A 22220-nucleotide genomic window follows, 5' to 3' on the forward strand; every position below is an offset into this window, starting at 1 on the left:
CTTCGGTAACGACTTGCTGTCAAGTAACAGGATCCTCCAAGGACGGAATGAGTCTTTCCAGCTCGCTGGTCCGGCCAGGGGCGGTGATATGAGAAATGCACACGGAGGTTAAGGCAAATACAGAGTACTCTTTACAAAAAGACCACTCTAGTTATTCAAGGTCTGACACTTCTCTCCACACGATCCAAAGAAAGGACACACTAGAGAAGGTGCGTGTTGTCAGTAATGTGAGCACGAGGGGGTGGGAGCCGGTGATTTTACCAAATGTTTCAAGTAGACTAGAACAGTATCCAGGCCTCCAACCACCTACCTCAGGATCTCCAGGGGGCATGTTAAAAACAGAGATGCCCGCCCTTGCCCCCTTCAGATTGGAATCTGGCAGTTGAAAAACCGCATGAAAGAACATTTTCGATGGCTTGGAACTGTAAGCCCTCTAGGTTTGAGAAAGCTGTATTTAGAATAGCACCGGCCGGTGTCCTCAGAGGAGTGGGCATACCTTTTATTGAGAAGAGGGCATTAGGGACTGAATGCACTGTCCCCCAATTCACGGTAACATCTAATGCGCAACGTGACAGCATTCGAGGCGGGGCCTTTGGGAGGGAGTCATGTGACGAGGACGGTGCCCTCACAAATGCAACTATTGCCCTGATGAGAAGAGGCCAGCGAGCTCGCTGGTTCTCTTTCTGCCATTTGAGGAGACAACCTGGTGGGCTGGACGTCTGCTGCCTGGAAGAGGGCTCTCATCAGAACCTGACCACACTGGCACCCCGATCGGAGACCTGCAGTCTCCAGAACTGTGAGCAATGAATCTCTGTTGTTCATGAACCATTCGGTGTATGGTATTCTGTCATAGCGGCTCGAGCTAAGTCGGGGGCGGAGGTTTTCTGAACATTGCTTGGCCTAGTCAACTTTGCCCAGTACTCATGACTCTTGTGTTGTCAGCTCAGGCTAAGACACATAAGGAACTTGGAGGATGTTCTATTCTGTGCCCCCCCCCCCCCCAAGGAGAAAACAAAGATGTTTGCTCCTCAAGGGAGGATTTTTTGGGGGATGTGAATTTGTCGACTACCTGAGGTAAGAACGTAAAGGAGAGTATGGCTCTCGGTGTGGCCCAGTATGGCTTTGGGGCCTGGACTTCTATTGGAAGATTGGTCACATTTAGAATGAGGAGTTTCTTGGAACACACGTCCTCGCAAACTTGGAGTCTAAGTTCTAAAAAGTGGGGGTGGATTGGCGCTGACACTGCCGGTCGGGGCCATGCTGAGGGTCTCAGGGCGCCAGACCTCTGCAGTGGAGCCCTCTGAGGAAGCCCGTGGCTGGTGGAGTCCCCAGAGTTCCAGCCAGTGAGGAAGAATGTCAAGCAGATCGTGTGACACACAGCCAGCCTGACTGGCATTGATCATGCTGTGTAGCACGTCCTACAAAGCTGGTCAAGTGCTCTACCCCCAGATAATCCTGGCACAAGCCTGGGAATGGCCAAGATGGCGAGGAGCCCCGTTTGCCCGCAAGCAAACCCAGAGAAGCTAGCTAATTCGAAGTCACAGGGTTAACAAGGATAACCGGGCACTCCTACCACACTTGGCTGTGGCAGCGGCTCCCAAGTCTGGAAGAGGGGTACTGCTTCATGGGAGAGCAGACAGCACCCCTGCAAGGTGTCAGACAGACCTGGAACCACCCTATTAATTACACGAAAGGTAATTACACACCTTTGGCTGAGTTCTAGGGACAAAATGGCCAAGACTCAACCTGTATTTACCGGAAAGTTTTATTTTAAAAGAATACTTTCAAGCTTTTCCAGGCTCTCACAGTTCTAAACTTTGGTCTTTAAGATTAATTTGCCATTCTGGTATCGGGTGGTAGAAATGGTAGAGAAGTAGTTTATAAACCACTTCACATATAGAAACCAAAGACAAAACTGTACTGGCACCGAAAATACTTTGTTTGGAAATGTCAGGGTTTCAGTAGACCTAAAGATTCTAATTATAATTTAAGACTATAATTTGTGATGCACTTTGGGAGAAAACAGGGCCAGTTTTAGCTCCCTAGAAACATGATTTAATAGCATCTGGCACTCATCACGTGTGAGGGCTTGCTAGTCCAGGGCCGTAACTCAGCAGGGCTGTTTCTGAAAAATGAAGGCACGTTGAATGCAAACAAATGAGCCGAGTCACACAACTATACAATGACTGCCCTTTATTGTCCTTTGCCGTCTGTGCAGAGGCAAGGGAACGGCAAAGCAAGGTCTGTCCAGGAAATCTCAGACATGCAGGAAGATGATGGCAGAAGGGCCACCTGGACAGAGCATTGGCGGTCCACACTCCAAACCACACGGGGACCCTGCATTGACCGCCTACCCCACTGTCAGCAGGCCCATACTGGGGCTATCAATCCACCCTCCCCTGGTCCACCTGGTGCCTGGAAGTCCAGGGATGCTGGAACCTTTATAAATACAAATCCTGATCTGCCCCAGGCAGCTGGAAGACTTCCCATGGTGTTTTGGGACAAGACTGAAAATGACGGTCACTTTTAACTATAAGCCTTAGAGAAGTTCCTGAAGCCAAAATGTCTATCTGTATTGTGTCCTTTAATTGCTTGTTTCTTCCTTAATTGCTATGTGTAAGCCCAGGTCTTTCAGCTATCCAGACACTCGTTATATGGAGAGATTCTATCAGGTCAAAATGGAACACACAACAGTGAGACCTGAAAAAGTCAGAAGGACTTGTAATTTCCAGGGATAAGGTATAGAATAGATGATCCACTTCACTCACCTGGATATATATTCTGATGGAACTGGGTACCCCAACTCCACGTACCAGACCCCAAATGTCTAATTTATATCAAAGACAACAAAGAGATACAATGAACTCACAGAGAACAGGAATAGTAGGTTACATGCAAACTCTCACCAAATCACTTATTTCCCCTGGAAGCCCCCTGGGCTGATGTTGGAAGGGTGTGGCGCCAAAGTCAGCTCTCTGGGTTTGCAATCCTGCTGGACCATGTACCAGCCACGTGACCTTGTGCAGTTACTTCCTGCCTCATTTTCTCCATCTGTATAAGGGGGATGTGAGCAACCCCTCCGGGGGTTGTGAGGAGGAATAAGTGAGGATGCCATGTCTGGCATAGACTGGGCACTGGATACACACGTGCCGTTGGTAACCCATAAAGGCACAAATCCTGTGATGTGACTTTGTTTCCAGTGCCTGGCACATTGCAAATTTTGAGATTCGCTTACCAACTGAGCAAATGAAAGTAAGACACAGGTGGAGAGAGAAAAGCTGGCACTGAGCAGCGTGGCTGACAAGTTTGGTACAACATTTTTTAACAAATAATTTCCAAAGAGTAAAGTTACGACCAAGCTTGCAATTCTGCTTTCTCTTGGAGTTTCACTAATTAAAATTTATTATTTCAGAATACAAAATATGTGGTGGTAGAAAAAAGAAAACACGCAAATAATAAATTTGTTAAACTCCTCTCTAAAAATTGTTTCCCTGTAGGCACTGAGTATCTAGTAAATGCTAGAGCAGTTACTCTCTTGTAATGGAGGCTGAGTTTTCCCAAAGATAAATACACACATAGTCTTGTCATAATACTTTTTTTTTTATTACAATATCCAAAAAACTGAGTATGCAAGTTTAGGAGGTCTCAAGACCCCTTCTTCAGTTGTAGGAATGTGCCATCTCAAGACTGTATATTTAAACTATAAAGAAGTTCAAATGTAAAGAAAAAAGAAAATGCAATTTCTTCATAAACATTCTGTGTCTCTTACTACCAATCACATATTCTCTTGTAAACCCTGAAAAATTCCCTGTAAAGCAAATAATATATATATATTATATATATATATATATGGTGTGTGTGTGCGTGTGTGTGTAAAGTGTACGGTAGCTCCCCTTCCCCAAAGATCAGCTGTTTTCCTTAATCATCTGTATTAGTGTCAACAAATGGCTACGGATACATATTACTTTGAGAATTAAATACATAATTGTGAAATTTAAACAAGCCAAAGGGCGAGAGGAAAAAGCACTATGCGGATGGCACATTTGGGGGTAAATGACCACAACATCTGTCTTTTTGAGTCACGGGTCTCGCTTCTGCAGACTGACTCTCAAGGAAATTTCTTTTATTGCAAGCATAGCCCCGAAGGCACTGGACTTTCCTCACTACTCTCTCATCTGGTGGTTCTGGTATTGCTACCAGCAGGCGTGCCCACTCCCTGGACAGTCTGGGAGCCACGCGAGGGCGAACGGCACGGAGCCACGGCTGCCAGGCCCAGGGCCGGGGGCCTCTGCAGGAGCTCCCGGCCCCCGCTTTCTGAGTTGTACTGTAGTTCACTTAATTAACGGCAGCGTCGGTGCGTTCAAACTGTGCCCCATGTCTTTTTCATGAGGGGTTCTGGTAAGCACGAATGATCTGAACAGACTAAGGCTGTTTTCAGTTGAGCAGGAGTAAAGTGAACGAACGTCCCCCTCTTTCGCCTCCCGTTCTCGAAAGCTGGCGGGAGGGGGGGCAGGCCGCAAAGTGGGTGTCAGGGCCTGGCCTGGCAAAGGGGAGGCGAGCGGAAAAACAAACCGACCTGCACGCGAAGGTAAACGAGGCCAAGGAAGCCAAGAACCGATGAACCACCGGGCAGAGCAGAGCCCGCTGCAGGGGGGCCCCGTGGGCGCGGCTTCTTCCTGGGGCAGATCCGCCCGGCTCTGGGGAGGCGAGTGTGGCACCGAGGGCCTGGAGGTGGCAGGGGCTGTGGGCGGGGCCGTCACTGCAGCGCTCGGACGAGGTAGAGCTTCTCCCCGTGCTCACTGGTGAAGATGGGCGCCTTTTTGTAGTGTTCCACCAGCTCGTCCATGGTGTGAAAGCGCCGCTGCCCGATGCAGTAGACATTGTCCACGAGCTGCACCTTGAAATGTTTGTTCTTCCCTGACGCCTTCAGAGACACGGAGAAGTCACTGGGCTGGGGAGGAAACGAACATGGGTCAGGGTGGGCCGCACGCAGGAGACGCGGGGGAACGCCCCCCGCACGCACGCACGCACGCACGCACGCAGCCAGGTGTGCGGTAGTATCCAGCGCGGCACCTGAGGCTGCGAGCGCCCCAGGCGCTGTCCGCGGTTGGCGTGTTCTGAGTCCAAGAAGAACTGCATTCTGCTGAGCAGAGCTTCCGCGCCACAGGTATTTTGGTTATTCGAAAACTGGGAGCCCGCCCCATACATAGCGTGTGGGATACCGGTGTTACCCTGATGCTGAAGAAACTTGAATTTTCTTTCCCAACCTATTTCTGATAAACTGGGGATTTTTAAAAAGTGGTTTGCATATAGGCAGCAGCTAGAAATTTCCCTTCCTCTATTAGAAATGAAGCCATCAAAAGTTTTCTAATTCTAAGCTATTTAAAAATAAATACTTTAAGAGCAGCTGAAAACTCTGGCTGCATTTTAAGCATGGTTTGTAATATCCCAGGGGGCGGCTGTACTATGGTTTAAGCGCAGATTTTATTGAGAAGTATCTGAATTTGTGATTATGTCCATGCCGTACCTATATGTGAATCGATTTTAGAAAGATATTATTTTTATTCAAATTGGTCCTGCCTCTTCTGAGGCACTGACTAGCCAGCACAGTTGACGGGGAAGTGGAAGAAGGCTGCCCCCTCAGTGACTCCACAGTAAAACCCAACTGCCCACCATGGCAGCGTGGCACTGTGCCCACACGGCCTGTGTCACCTGGCCCTGCCTACAGATCTCATCAATGAGATGGGCGGTATGTCCCACCCCCAGTCCCACTGTCATTCCTGTTCACGTTGTTCTTTGAGTCATCCTGCCCCTACCTTGGACAACCATTCCTGCAAGGCTCAGCTGAAAGGTTTTCTACCTGAAGAAGCCTCCCCATTCTCTCTCAATCAAGATTAAGCTCTTCCCCTCCTTGGCTTGCCATATAGCAGAAAGCTAACAGCTTCCAGTGGCAGGGGCAGAGTGTATTCCAGAAACTGCTCTGTAATAAATAATCTACACATATGTCCTATCCCTTCACTATGCATTAGGCCAGGCAGACCACGTCTTCTCCACTGCTGTATTCCACAGAGAGCCACACAGATGGTGGGAGCCACTCCTAAAGCAGGGTTCAGTGCTTCTCAATACCCAGCAACTTCCTACTGCTGAGGACCCACCCAGCTTTGTGTCCTTCCCACGGGGACAAAATTAACAAGCACCTCAGCCACTGTCTTTTACATGGAGTGTACAACCTTTGATCTAAAGTGTGCAAATCTTGCAAGACAAGTGAAAATCCCATAAACCAATGACATCCCAGGGAAATGCGTATCTGAGGGCATTCCACTCTGCAAAAGCACTGCGGGGCTCACCCACCAGTCACAGCTGCTACCATGCAAGAATCAAGAGACAACTACATTCAAAGTTTGTATTTATGTATCCCTCTGCCCCACACAGACCAAAAAGAAACAAACCTTTGAGGGAAAAGCCCCATCTTATCTCCGTGCTAACTCTGGGACTTGATGCCCCAGAGGAGCCCCAGGAAGTGCTTGTGGGATGGACCTTCAGGAAGACACAGAAAGACTGATCTCTGATTCAACCTCAGGCGATGTAGGATTTTCAGGATCGTGGCCACGAGAGGGTCAAGGGGTGGGGAGGAGGACACAGAACTTGAAAATGATTTCCTCCACTAGACCTCTTAGGAATGAATCACCACAAACCCTGATGTCACAGATGACCCTGTCGGCCTGCCCTGTCAACATAATATTCTAAATGGCACAAAACATCATTCTAAGTAATTCTAATCAATTCTCAACTCATGACTGTTTTCACGGGACTGAACAAGTTGGGCGCAAGCTAGCCTTGGTGTCCTCTGTATTATTTTCCAAGTTGGCTTCTGTGTAAGGCTCTGAAAAAAGAACCAAGTGAAATAGGTACTGCCTGATGGGTCCTTCACGTGTGAGCAAGGCCCGGAGCACTGGCACCATTGTCGCTGTCACAACAGTTATTAGTCCTAGTGCATCAGGACACCTCGTCCCTATGCAACAGTACGTACAACTTAGGAACCACTCAACCCTCTCCTGAGGGCTTCAGGTTCTCCTTAAAGCAATGTTTAGTTTCAAGCTTCTATTACATTGTGTGTGTGTGTATGTATATATAAGTACATTTTGTGTGTGTGTGCCAGAGTGTGTGCCTTTAGATAAAGACAGAAGGCGATCTCACTTTTATAGTTTAGCACCAATCAGGCACTGTGCTAGTTTTATAGATCCTTTAATCAATTTGCAGATTAAACATCGTAGTCGAGGTAGTGTGTGAGTCAGGGTACGTACATGATATACCCAATTTTAATTAAGCCAAATGATCAACAGATGACTTCCTGAACGGGGAAATGTGCTTTTAATTTAAGCTCCCCAATTGAACATCATGGCGCGCCACGTGTATTTGTGCGTTACCGCAGTAGCGCCGATGCGGAGGAGAAGGTAATTTTTAATTTCATGGGCTCTTGAGCAGAAACCTTAAAAGTTAAGAATGTAGAACGAACCAAGTCTATGTCAAGCGGGAATGCTGAACACTTGGGGAATTCTCGGTTCATCCTGAGTAGATTTTCCAATCTATACCACTAACTGGCACTGCAGGAGGCCTGCACATGAGCTGGGCCAGTGGTTCTCAAGGTGTGCTCCCAAGACCAGTCCCAGCAGCAGCATCCCCTGGGAACTCGTCAGAAAACGCAAATTCCCAGGCCCCGTCCCAGACCTGCTGCATCAGACACTCCAGGGTGGGGCCCAGCCATCTGCGGTTTAACCCCGGCCATCTGTGTCTCAATGAGCCATCCACGGGACGCTGATACAGTCTGAGAACAGAAATGCAACCTGGGCCGACCACCAGCAGTGTTTTCAAATGTTCAGAGCCACGAGAAAAGACATGAACAGGACTGATGGGCTAAGTAGCCCCTTGAAGTGGGGAGCTCTGCGGCCAACCTCACCCGCAGGCTGTGGATGCCTTTCTGATTCTGTCCCAAGGAGTCCGGCCCCACTTGACATTCCTGTGAGGAACTGGCTCAATGAAACAGTGGGGATGCCGTGGACAGAATCTTGTTTCCTTAAACTGGGCCAGTTCCCTGGGTCTGACAGAGATGGAGTGGCTCCAGACCCCAAACAACTGTGCCACCAGAGAAAGATCATGAAGCAGGAGAAGACCCCTGCGGAGGTGATGCCACCAGCCTTGTCCACATCTTGTCCATTTTCTGGAACGACTTAGGGGAGTCGGATGAAGAAGAACCATGCCGCGCTCCCCTCGACTAGTAGCGGTGTGCTGATACCATGACCTCACACTCTAACTTGAAGCTGCTCAAAGAACCTTAGCAGGGTTGTGTGTGAATACCCACATTGAGAAAGAGGACCCAACCACGCTCCAGCCTGCCTTCTCTCTCCACGCAGGTTTTTTTTTGGGGGAGTTACTGATCTGAAGACACAGGCCCATATGAGGTCATTAATAATCTTTCCACCCTGGGGCCCAGAGCAAAAGCCTCTGGAGTGTCCCTCACTGGGAGGCCAATGTGCCACAGTGATTCTGAGGCGGGAAGTGTGCTGGACAGGGGAACTCCCCACAGTTGGTGGGGGTCTAAGGCAGTACTGCTGTTTTTGCATCGTGGAGAAGTTGAAGACAGACGTTCTTAAGAACTCCACAATCTCATGGCGGGGACGTGCTCTGGAGAAGAGCTCTGGAGAAGCACGCACGTGTGTCCTAGGGTACAGTTTTAGCGATGTCCAAGCCGGATCATGTATAATGACGCCGGCATACAAACCCTCTTCACGTCCACCAACAGGAAAATGGACAAACAGATGAGGTATGTACTTCGTCAAACAATGATACAGACGCATCACCACGGACTAAATAAATCTCACAGAGTACGGACCAAAAGAAGGAAGACTAGCTAGAGGATGGTACCGTCTATCGAATTCAAAAGCAAGCACAGTTAACATGTACTGTTTAGGGATACACACATACGTTTAAACAATCAAGAAAATGATTATCAGGGGTGCCTGAGTGGCTCAGTCCGTTAAGCGTCGGCCTTTGGCTCAGGTCATGGTCCCAGAGTCCTGGGATCGAGTCCCACATCGGGCTCTCTGCTCATCAGGGAGCCTGCTTCTCCCTCTCCCTCTGCCTGCAGCTCCCCCTGCTTGTGCTCTAGCTCTCTTTCTCTCTCCCCGTCAAATAAATGAATAAAATCTTAAAAATAAATAAAAATAATAAATAAAAATAAAATCTTAAAAAAAAAATAAAGAAAATGATTACCATAAAATTAAAGGTAGCCGTTACCTCTAGTGGGAGGTGTGGTGCAATCAAGCAGGCTAATCTGGGGGTGGGCAGTAGCTTCTAGACTACCAGCACTGTCCTATTTCCTGACCCTGACCTGGGTTAAACACATACTTAAAAGTCATTTTCTGTGTGCTATGTGTCACAATAAAAAGAAGTTTTAAAGGTGCTAAATTTGAAGCTAGGAGACCTCGCTTGGCTATCCACTAGTCATGGGGCACTGGCATTTATTGCTTCAAATACCACCTCTACCCTCGTGCCGACTTCTCCCCATCCATTCTTTTCAGACACCAATTACACGTATGTTAAATTTTTCACTTGGGTCCTGTAAATCTCAGGTCAGCCTACCATAACCGAACACCATAAACTGGGTGGTTTAAAGACAAATTTACTTCTCACAGTTTGAGGTGGGGAAGTCCAGATCATGTAGCCGGCAGGTTTGGAATCTGATGAGGGCCTGCTTCCTGCTTTCTAGGCAACCATCTTCTCATGGTGTCTTCGGACAGCAGAAAGGGCAAGACAGCTCTCTAGGGGCTCTTTTATAATGGCACTAATCGCATTCGCGAAGGCCCCACCCACCTAATACAATCACATTGGGCCTTGGGCCTCAGGATGTGAATCTGGCAGAGGCGAGACACACAGACATTCAGTCTGTAGCAAAATCTCTTATTCTCGTTCTGTACTTTCTGTCCTTTTTGTGTGTATCCTAAAATCTCTAATTCCTCTGGGCTATCCTCCCATTTACTAATCCTTTCTTTGGATCTGTTTAATCTACGGTAAACCCACCAAGTTCTTAATTTCAGTTATTGTATTTTTTAGTCTTAGAATTCTCACTTTTGTTTCTTTTTATTGCTTCTAATTTTCTATTCAGATTCATCTTGCTGAATTTCTTGAACCTACTAGTCCATACATCTTAAGGACCACGTTTATACATTCAAAATCTGGGCTTCTACGGGTCTGTTTCTAGTCTCTTTTCCTCCCTTGTTTTTGGTAATTCAGTCTTGTCTTTTGGTACTTTAATCTGAATGCTGCATATTGATATGAGATTTGAAATGGTGCTACTGTCCTCTGGAGAGGATTTGCTTTGGCTTCGGTACTCCGTGAGGGTGGGGCAGAACACCTTAATCCAGTGAGGAACAGAACGGACGACAGTCAAGTTAATTTCAGGTTTACCTTTGCGTCTAGTATGTAGACTCTGGGGAGTCCATACTAAAGGCCTGGATTTTTTTCTGGGGCCTTTCTTCCTTGGTGGCCCTGACCTCCAATTTTTGCCCCTAGCACTGTAGGCTCCTGAAAGACTACTTCTTGGTTGCTTTTTGTTTGTTTCACGGTTTCATCCGGCTTTCTGAGGTGTTTTTGGCAGAAGTGTTAGTCTGTGAGAAACTAGTCCACCATGACCGGAAGTGGAAACTGGTCGTGACATTGGACAAGTGGTAATTTGTTCAGACTCCAGGTCTTTATTACAGTTACACTACTGAGAAGCAGGGTAGTTGGTTGTATTATAGGCTCTGGAACCAGGCTGCTTGGGTTCATATTCTGACTAGCGTTGTGACCTTGGGCAGATTTCCCATGGTTTTCTGCTTCAATTTTCAACCGCAAAACAGAGATAATTCCTGAAATTGGGAAGACACTGGAACAGTGTAATCAACTATAGTAATGTCAGGAGTACAACATCTTTGGGGAGATTAAGCAGTCAGTTAGGGGCTCTTCAAGTTCCTTTTACGAAACTTTATAAAGATAGCAATCAGCATCTTGTTAATATTTAAAAAGATTTCTTTTGACTAGAATTTCTAGAGAATACTTAACTTTCCAAACTAAGTAGAAGAGGTCTGCTTCCTATTGCAGAAGCACCACAATTTACTTCACATGTGATCATGTTGTCACCCTTACTTGTTTACATCTGTCTCTCCTACTAGGCTCCAAGCTCCTTGGGGAAGAGGCTCATTTCTATCTCATTTTTATATATGCGGGAGAAAAAATGGATCTGATACATAATAAGCACTCAACAGATGGCCACTGAACTATCTGCCACCTAGTATCTCTGCGGTCTCCTCCTGATTTCCAGCGGAGGGAAAATAAACATTACCAACATGACAGTTACTTGTCTGCTCTTTCTTTAAACAACCAATGGTAAAGCCGTGTCTCTTGAACTTTGTCATTTTCTATTGTTGCCTTTCTTATACTCTTGCCTTCTACCTGGGGTACCATATTACTTGTCTATTGCTGAGTCACAAATCACCCCTAAATTCAGTGGCTTAAATAGCAAACATCTATAATTGCAATTTCTGTGGCTCAGGAATTTGGGAGTGCCTTAAACCTTGAGCTAAAACCACTCAGCTTCTATTGGGCTGTAGTCAAGACATCACCTGAGGTCTCAACTGGGGATGTAGGAGCTGCTCCCAAGAAACAGGTTTGCTCACATGAACCACTCAGGACGCTCCTATTTCTGGTCTTATGGGCCTTTCCACGGGGGTACTTGAGTCTCTTCACAACCTGGCAGCTGACTCCCTCATGATCAAGTGATTTTAGAGAGACAGCAAAGCCAGAATGTCTTTCACAATCCAGTCTTGGAAATCACCTAACATGACTTCCACCACATTCTGCTCATCAGAAGTGAGTCATTAAGTGCAGCCCCTCCCCAAGGTGAGGCAATCAGTCTCCACCCTTTGAGGAGAAGGGTATCAAAGAATTTGTAGACACCTTTTTAAGCCATCACAGGTACCATATTTGTTAAACTTTCTCTGGCTGCACTAAAATCTAACTAGACTTAGTCCTGTACCTTCTCTTCCATTTCGAAACATCTGCCTTCAATTCCTGTAGTGAGCTTCCTCCCACTGTCCAAATTTCTTCCCTTTCCTTCTCCAAACGTTACACTTACTCAGTATCATTTCTCTTCACTGAACACTGTGCTAACTTTTCAAGTTTTCTAATATCAGACCATGTCTTCTTGTTCTCTCCTTCTCTCTGACTGTCCCTTAAAGGAATGATTTTTTTCTATTCTCCTGCTTTTGAACCAGAGATCATGAAGAAAAATCAGTTGGGATAAGCCATACATTCTACCCCACGCCTTTTTTTAGGAAGTCATTTTCCAAGTGGAACGGGAGGACAATTTCATAGATTGGTGGAAAATCAACCTCTCTCAGGGCTGTTACTAATACATTTTTATTTCTGTTTAGGTTTTAGCTCCCCTATTTGAATATAATCTAAGTTCTAGAACTTGATTTAACCCCACATACTCACACTGGGATCAGAGTAGGTGTTTAATAAATGCACTGACTTATGAATTTCCCATTCTGACCATCTCTCCCAGTCTTCATTCCTTGAGGTATTTTTACATCTCACCTCTTTGCAATTTCTGCTCACAAGTGACCACTTTCAGAAAAGAAAACCCAAGAATACCCTCTTTGATACTATTTCTACAGCTTCATCAACTTTATCTACTGTTTCAAATACTTGCTGTAAAGCACCTTTGCATTTTTATAAAACCGATGCCCTCATCAAATATTTCTCTCCTTTCCTCAAGATTTAATCACTATTTTCTCATTGATGGGGAAAAAATGGATGCTGAGAACAGCTTGTAAAGTCCTTTGCTTCTTCTTCCATCCCTGATAGTCTTAAGTATTAATATGATTTTCTTCTAAGCACATGACTGGGAAGAAATAACAGGGGAGGGTGGGACCTTGCTCCCGGGCACTCCTGATTCTTAAAACATCTTATCTTTCACTTTGGAGAGTAGAAATGTCGTTTGTGCGGTTCACCAAGCCTCCCAGGTAGACTCCGGACCGATTTCCGGTCATGCTGGTGTTTGAACATCAACAATTTATGTATATATTCAACATTCCCTCTACTTTCAAATCCAGGTCACCTTGTTTTCTTTGCTTTTGTTTGATAGATGGATCTCTATCTCTTTTTTACTTCTTCAAGGAAGGTACTCTTTGTCCAGAGAAGTAGTTCTTGACCAAAAAAATCTGAGAACCAATGGATTAGAGGCAAACTCTATTCCACTGATCAATACTCTCTCTGTTCTTCTCTCAAAAAAGCTGCCTTTCGGTTTTATCATTCTGTCAGATCACCTGCCCTGGTTGTCCAATACGGTCTTCTTTTAATCAAAATTGACTCACTGTCTATACTTAGGCCACTAGCTGTCAACAGACACTCCACTCATTGTTTCTACATCAGATTACCTCTTCACTGGCGCTTTTCTCTTCTATAAATGTGTCTTTGAAGTATTTACTCCACAGGCCTGAAGCCAATCCATATGAGACGTGATCAAACATTATTATTCTCATTATCTTTTGAAATAAACTTTTTTACATAACTCAGTCGTCAACCACTGAACAGTCTATTCATCTTTAAATGACTGTGTTTAGTGTCCATTTTTCAAGTTAGTATGTGCATGTGTGTTTATCCCTCCCTGCCTCCCCAAACACATTTCCTAAAGTTAAACGTAAATACTCCAGAGGCTAGACTTTTAGAATATTGTCCTCATCACTCTTCCTCTTTTTGCCAGGTCATGCCCAGTGTAAATGATCAATACTAAATGATATTCAATAATTCCATTCCGAATCTTACCATATAACGCAATGCTGTTCAAAAGGGCTGGAACCAACTTCTTATGCCACAATTCAGTGGTCCCCAAATCTGAGCACCAGCACCCCGGGGAGAGCCCGCTAACACGGAGGGGGGAGGAGCCTGCTCACACGGGGGGGGGGGAGCCCGCTCACACAGAGGGCGGGAGCCCGCTCACACGGGTGGGTGGGGGGAGCCCGCTCACACGGAGGGGGTAGGAGCCTGCTCACACGGACGCTGTCCGGCTCCACCCCAGAGACTCAGATTCTGCAGATGTGGGGTGAGGCCTGACAATCTGCATCCGCATTTCTAGCAAGTTCTCTGGTGACACTGACGCCTGTCCAGCAACCACACTTTGAGAATTACTGCCGCCAGGCTAAGGAAGATTTTACACGTGTCTTTTCCCGTTTGTTTGCTGAACTACTCATGCTTGATTCTGTCGTATTTCCAGTGACTATAATCTAGTGGGAACTTTCAAAAAAGTGAAACAGCATACAAGATAGGAAGAAGGGGGTCAGCGGGCCGGTTTATATACAATTCCACTCGTAGTTACTACCCGCGGACCTAATTCATAATGAACCACAAACTCCACGGGGTAACTATTTTGTTACTCCACCCGGCTCTTGCCATGCTGCAGACGTCGTGGGGAGGAGCCGCTTAGGATTAGTGTCATGAGAAACATCCCCAAAGCAGCAAACAGTGAGGCTGAGATTAAGAGGTTACGTGCTGATGCAAATCAAAGCCACAGCGCTGTCACTTCACACCCATTGGGTGTTACCATGAAAAACAAAAGCCAAAAAAACAGAAAGTAACAACTGTTGGCGTGGATGTGGAGAAACCGTGTGTACTGCCGGTGGGAACATGCTATGTGCAGCCGCTGTGGCAAACAGAGGGCAGGTCCTCAAAAAAATTAACCAATGAATTACCATTTGATCCAGCCGTTCCACTTGTGGGTATATACCTAAAAAAACCGAAGGCATGGACTCGAAAAGATATTTGCACACCCATGTTCACAGCAGCATTATGCACAACAGCCAAAAGATGGAAGCTACCCAAGTGTCCATCAACAGGTGTAAGCAAAATGTGGTCTATGTATACAACGGAATCTCATTCGGCTTTAAAAAAGGAAGGACATCCTATCACTGGCTACAACATGGATGAACCCCGAGGACATTATGTTACATGAAATAAGCAAGACACAAAAGGGCAAATACTATATGATTCCACCCATATGAGGAACTTAGAGTAGTCAGATCACAGAGGCAGAAAGGAAACAGGAAGCAGAAAGTCACCAGGGGCTGGGGCAAGAGGGAAATGGGTGGTACTTAATGGGTATACAATCCCAATCAGGGAAGTTGAGAAAGTTTTGGAGATGGATGGTACTGATGATTGCACAATAATGTGAATGTCTGTAATGCCACTAAACTTAAAGATAGTTAATTAAAACGGTAAATTTTATATTATGTATATTTTGCCACTATAAAAAAAATCTCTTGTGCTCGTCTAAAAAGATTTGTGAAGTTCCGTTGGAAACGAGGCATGTGACAGAGGGACCCAAGGCATGAGGACAGGCGAGGACACGTGCTCCTCCCACCACGGACACTAACCTGCAGTCGTCTGGGGGTGCAGGGGATGCTGAGGGGGCGGGATGGTCACGGGGTCCAGCGCACCACCTCCTAGTGAGGCCACAGCGGTGGTACACAAGAACTCAGCATTTCCTCCAGATCACCTGCAACACCTGGTGACCCTAGTTAACAGCTTTTTTTTTGGGGGGGGGTGCGGGGGGAGCAGGGCATGGAGGGAGGCAGGTGGCAGCTGGAGACAGGGCTCAGACTCAGCTCCTGAATCCAAAGTGTGTGCTTTCCTTTGGTCTGGAGTCAGGCAACAATGATCCCTAAACTTGACTTTTTTTCTATGAATTCCTTTTTTCTCCACCTTCCAAAAATGCTACAGTGATACTGCCTGGCTTTGGCTGGGACACCCACTGGGCCCTCTTAGAATATGTGAATATTGGCAGTATTAGTAAGATACTCTAGAAACCATGTGTGCTGGGCGAGCACTTGCCTTGCACACATCTTGAGACCAGTGTATACACTTCTTGTGGAATTCCTTCTATACTTTGCAAAGAAACAATTTTCAAGGGACTCCTGGTGAAGACCCCTGGCAGGCCGTCCAGGGTCCTCAGTTTCAGGAGAGAAGACATGTGAGCCTACCTTCCAGATGCTTATTACTTACATACAAGAAAATCATGTTTTTGTTTCCCAAGTGTCAACCAGAGCTGAACACTTCTGTCCCGGTCCCTCAGCCATCTCTCACTCCACAATCTTGAAGGCTGGAGACCATACTCGGGACCTTCCTTCACCAGCGGAGAAAACACATCCACAGCGGGGAACACGCCTCTGGCCTGGCCAGTGGGCACCTGCCAGGGCCTGCAGCCTCACCTGCCCCTCGCTCTGTGTCTATGAACGTGTGTGTTGTGAAGAACAAAACAAAACCGTGCAGTTCACAGAGATCCTAATACTTTCTATGCTTTTCTTCCATTGCTAATTTAGTGGAGTGATCGCTGGATTACTGGGAGGGAAACCTAACTTCTACCTCTTGTAGAAACCAAACGTTAAGTCTCAGTCCAGAAGACAAATACATTTAGCTATTTCTGTAGCCACAGCTAAAAAGAAATCGAGTTAAAAAAACAAACAAAAACAAAAGCCACCCCAGAGGCCTACGCTGGTACTCTGTGTGTCCGCCCTATAAGCCTTTCTAATAAAGTGCTAAAAACTTTCTTGATTCAGTTGTTAAAAATTTCCATTACATCTTGAAATGTTTTTGGGGAAAAACATTTCTTACAGGGACTGGTGATTTTCTATGAGAGCAATACAAATATTTAGATAAATAGGAGTTCATGATCTAGGAGATTTTTATGAAAAATCTTTCTGAATACGGTTATGGATAAATTATTTACTTTGACCTATTTTTTGTTTTACTTTGAAACACTTGTTCTTCAGTTGCCAGTGGTTACTGGATGACCATTTCTCTCCCCACTACATCTGCAGGCCTGAAGACAGGGTATGTGGACCCCCTCGTGGCAGCAAAAAATAAGCCAGAGGCTGCAGTTCTGATTCAAGCTCAGCAGTGCATTTAGCACAACCCCAAGAGAACATAGGCATGGACGGAGAACTTCGGAATCTCTAGCACTCTGCACTGGCTGCCTGCTGACTCCCATGCTGAATCTATTATGCACATTCTGGATAATTAATTCGTCAGTTAACGCAGAGTATTTCTTGGGAGTCCCACCAAGATAGTAGGATTCAATGCCAACAACATGACACAATATGCACTCTCTGTGCTGACCTGGCCTTTGAAGGGGCCAACACAACCATGTTCAGGGGCAATGCCACCCTAGCATAAGACTGCCCTGTGACCCAGGAGCATGTGGGGGGCACACGGCCCAGGCCTGCAGGTCAGGAAAGCCTTTGAAGGAGCAAAGCTTGAAGGACATGCATACATTACACTGGTGAGGGGTGCAGGGGAGGGGTACTGTATTCTAGAATTTTCTAGACCTGTACAAAGGTCTGGAGGAAGAGACAGCCAGTCCAAGAACCCAACAGTATGAACACAGGTGCAAGGAAGGAAACTTGCACTCTAGGACCTGGAGAGACACGAGGCACGAACAGAAGAGGCCACTCAGCAACTCTCCGCGACACAAGGGGAAGAGTGGCCACGTGCAGCTTCACCACCCTAGTCCAATGGCCTGACGGGGCCCACGTGGTGAACCTGCACCCGCTTCCTTTACGTGTCACAAGTCAGCTGAGGTTTGGGTAACCGACTACTCTTCCTTTTCAATAGTTATCTCCCTCCAAAAACAAATCAATGGATTCAGTACTATTTACTTTCTTTTATTTGAACAAAGCAGAAATCAGACTCCGTTTAAAGCCCTTCATCATAAATAATGGTTTTCTAAGATTCTCAGGTGCCTTCTGCATTACTGAAAGGCCAGTTATTTTGCCTGCTGGTTACATGCAGTTTTACTGGCAGTCTGCGAAGACACGGGAGCTCCAGGGCAGAGCACTCACTTAACTGAACCAGTCCATCCCCCTCCTCCCGGGAAGAAAGGGGAGCCAGACCTTTAACTGAGGCCAAGAGCACAGTACAGAAACCCTTGTTGGGTTCTGAAAAAAATTACAAGTGACACCCTGAGCACATTTGTGATTGATTTTATTTTAAGAACTAGCTTTAAATAAGACTCTAGTCTTTTTTCACAGATGCCAGTTCATAGCCTGGATTTGTTGATTTGTCTGAAGGCAAATATGGAAGGGCTAGCCAGGGCTGACGAGGCTCGGAGCCATCTGAGAGCTGGGTCAACGGAACAGGTGATGAGCAGTGAACTCTTAGAAAAGTAGCCATCCTAAGTGATGCTTCGGGTCCTTCCAGTTTTAAGAATTCGATATATTTCAAGTGAGACATACTATAAAAATCTAGGCTTAAAGCTTCCAGTCAGGACTGGGCAAACAGCCTGACAATTAAAAAGTAACATTATTTTTGCAATCGGAAAGATGCATGCAATTGGAAAGTTACTGCTCAGAGCAACCTATACTCTTCCTCAACATGAACCCACCACTGAGGAGACATCTAGAAATCATGGCACCAGACCGTGGATTTAGAAAGCTCGTGAGCCAGTCGCTGCTGGAAGGCACGCACTCCGTGGCTCCTCAGCCTCTGAGCTCCTAGGAAGCAACGTTCACTCTGCTCCGACAAACACACTCTTTCCCATTTTCCATCAGAAACACAGAGCAAAGGCTGCTTGTTTGTTATCAAATTCTAAACAGCTGAAAAAAATAGAAAAGCACTTTAGGAGGTGAATTCCACTCAAAAGAAGCCAACAGCTCTACCTAAAGGGAACTTCAGAAGAGATGGGTAGAAATGTTCACCTTTAAGCATGTTTATAGTTCTTCACACGTAGTACAAAGCAAATGTAGTATTTAAACAACCGTTGTAAATATGTCTAAAACCATTCAGGTTACAAGATAGTTTTCAAAGCGTGGTCCCGAGTTCAGCAGCACCGGCAGCACCGAGGAATGTGCTAAGAAATGCAAATTCTCGGGCTCCAGACCTCCTGGGTCACGGTCAGGAACATTACGGGTGGGACCCCGCAGTCGCTATCTCACCAGGCCCCCAGGGAGATGTTGGCACACAGTACAGGGTGAGTATCAGTGATCTAGAGAGACAAAGGGATGACATCACCCAAAAACAGAGTTTTGGCAAAAAAATTATGATTTCTATAAGAAATAGAATTTGAATTCTACAGCAAGGAACTATACTAATTCTTTCCTTCTGCTTCTCCCTGGCCAAATAATCTTAATGGATTTTTTTTTTAAAGAGCAAGGAATGGAACACATGACTGTTCGTGTGGCCAACACACACACTACGTTATCGTTAGCTAAAGGTAGTTTTTCTCCAGCAGAAACAAATGCAGCGTATGACCGGAAATTAGTATGCAAATCCTACTGTAAAAATAATACACATGAGGAAGGAGATCTCTCTGGGATTCGCAGCGTCTGGCAGAGGAAAACGGCTCCCTAAACCAAGGCGGGTGCTGCACAGCTAGTCCCCTTGGCCGAGCGCATCCCAGGTGTGAGCTCTCTTCCCGAATAAGCGTCTCAAGGACGGGGTGGGGGGGTGGCACCTGAAAACCTCAACTCCTGACAGGTTGCCCAGCTTACCAGAAACCTGCCGCTGCTGGTTATTCTCCACTGTGAGCACAGCTTTCCAACCACATCCGGAGAATAAGTGTGGGCAAGGACATAAGGATGTACGATGAGCACGCACAGGACAGGCAGGAGCTTTGACTTTTCTAGATTTAATGAGCTACGGATTCGCAGGTGCAGGCAGGATAACGGAACATGGAGAGGAAGAAACGGTGCCGTTTTCACCTTGAGCTGCCAGGAAGAAAGGACGATCACGGAGTGGGGAGGAAGGGAGAGAAGACGGCAGAAAATAGAGTAGGTATTGAGGGTCAGGATAGGAAAGAGAGCCCGAACAGGATCATGTGGCTCGTCCGTTCCTCCCTTAATAAAACACGCCTGACAGCTACCTCTGAAAACACCCAGGACATCACTCACACTGGCTAGCACGGGATGCAGCAATGTTTGTGTTTGTTTTTCCAAAATATGCGCTTCTCCTCCCCCAGAAGCACACATGTCCTAGGGCTCAGCACTGGGTATATTTTTATTTTTCAAAACAGAGAAATACGGAGTATTTTTAAATGCGAGATAACGTCAAGCAAGCGCCTCGTTTATTTATATTGGAATCACTCAGGAGATCTTAACGAGGCCTATCTGGAAGAGGCGCGGTGAAAATGCTTCTGTGCTTATTCGGAAGTCAGGCGTCCCGCGGTAACCTCAGTCACAGGAAAGTCCCAGGCCCAAGGACTGCAAGAGAGAAAACGGAAGTGAAACGAAGACGTCTCTGCGTCCTGCAGGAATGTAGACCCCGTCAGAAACCTTCCTGCCCCCCGGCACGATGTGATGTGCTGTTAGACCACGGCGGCTAGACTGAGGGCTCACATCGGTCTGATGGTTGCTTTGAAAGCCAGGCTCTCATCTCAGAAGTGCCAACATGAATAGGAAAGGAGACAAAGAAGGAGAGGAAAGGATAAGAGAGCCTTGGCAAGAGGCAGAGGCAGTCAGGAGATGGTGGAAAATGAATAAGGAATGGATCTGTCCATCTGTCCATCCACACGGTTCCTCAACAGCCCCAGATGACCGGGTATGAGCAAGAAAAGCAGACCACGGTCTGCTGTTGGGAGAAATGCAGCAACACATCTTAGAGACCCCTATAACAACCTTTTGGCACAAGGCAGGCATCCCAACAGTGGAAGACGCCACACATCAGGTCACAAGCCACTAGGACAGGCAGCCCTGCACACCGTCAGGTCACGTGGCCCTCGTCAGCCCGAGCCAGTGTTAGTGAGGGTGCAGGGCTGATGTAGGGGCCTCTCCGCCTCCATCCTCCTGGAATCACACTATTTGTGTCTCATAGCTTGTTTTTCTAAGTTAAGACAAAATGCAAAAAATCTGGAGAGGGTCCTTTAAAAGTGTCAATAATTAATGTTTCAATTACTTAGAAAGTCAGCATATTGTCTTATAATCTGAGACAAACAAGACACCGGAGCTTATCCGAGTGCTAAAATGGAAACCAGGTAATGTAAATTCTGGCGTACCTCAGAGAGACTCTAGACCACCGCGAAAAAACGAATGTCACAGTAAAGTGAATCAAATGAATTGTTTGGTTTCCCAGTGCATATAAAAGTTATGTTTACACTAGCCTGTAGTCCTTTAAGTGTGCGACAACATTATGTCTATAAAATAATGTACGTGCCTCAACTAAAAAACACTTTATTGCTAAAAAACGCTAACCATCACCTGAGCTTTCAGTGAGTCAAAGTCACTGGTCACAGATCACCATAACAAATATGAACATAATGAAAAAGTTTCAGATACTGTGAGAACTACCAAAACGGGACAGGGACACGAAGTGAGCAAATGCTGGTGGAAAATGGCGCCGATCAGACTTACTCACCACAGGGTTGCCACAAACCTTCAGTGTGTGAAAAACACAGTATATGTGAAACACAGTGAAGACAGGGATGTCTGTATCCCTCCCTATCCACAAGGATCTGGTCTCTGAGTTCACAGTGACACCTGCTTAGTGTGTTTTTCCTACAGAAACGTAGTAGGAGGTCCACCCCAAGGCCAGCAATCTGAAGGGTGCTTTCCTCATCTACCCTATCTCCAAGCCTTAGACAGGAAGAACAATGAATGAGGCTAAGGTTTCCACACTGCAGGGCTACTTTGGCCCCTCTCCATTCTAGAAGTGTCTTTAAACTCAAAATTTCTTTCTTTTTTTTTTTTTTTTTTGAGGATTTTAAAATTTTTTTTATTTTTCAGTAATCTTAACACCCAACATGGCACTTGAACTCAGAACCCCAAGATCAACAGTCACACGCTCTACCAACGGGGACAGCCAGGCGCCCCTCGAACTCAAAATTTCTAAATCAAGATTATACTTTCTCACTTGGGATTACACTTATCCCTTAAGTACTCTGGACCAACCACCTCCTACTGTAATTGGTTTTCCAGTGATTCCTCTAAGTTTCTGCTCAAAAGAGTTAAACGTGTGGCATACTTCATTCTCCTAAGCCTCCAGCAGGATCTAAAGGAAGCTATGCACAGAGCTTACGTCACGTGAGAACGATTCAATCTGATGTCTTGCCAGCAATGATAAGCTCTGGCGGCTGGATAAGAAGATCTCGGAGTTCAGATTTCAGAGGGAGTTAATATCCAGGCCTGGTGTGCTTGCCTAAG

General features: G+C 46.2%; 1 protein-coding gene across 5 annotated transcripts in view; it reads right to left on the reverse strand.

The window, feature by feature from the left end:
- Positions 1 to 2178: 2178 nt before the first annotated feature.
- The window catches only part of NCK2 (NCK adaptor protein 2), a 147565-nt gene continuing 127523 nt past the window's right edge, over positions 2179 to 22220 (reverse strand). For 4 of the 5 annotated variants that reach the window (XM_048222634.2, XM_048222633.2, XM_048222631.2 and 1 more), the window contains one exon: positions 2179 to 4951. In XM_048222634.2, coding sequence (XP_048078591.1) covers positions 4757 to 4951 — 195 coding nt within the window. In that variant the 3' untranslated portion in view covers positions 2179 to 4756. Of the gene's footprint in view, positions 4952 to 14037; positions 20286 to 22220 lie in introns of those variants that run through there. The other variant, XM_048222635.2, reaches the window with a different exon arrangement.

The sequence above is a fragment of the Ursus arctos genome, unplaced genomic scaffold (assembly GCF_023065955.2).
Source record: "Ursus arctos isolate Adak ecotype North America unplaced genomic scaffold, UrsArc2.0 scaffold_8, whole genome shotgun sequence".
Classification (NCBI taxonomy): domain Eukaryota; kingdom Metazoa; phylum Chordata; class Mammalia; order Carnivora; family Ursidae; genus Ursus; species Ursus arctos.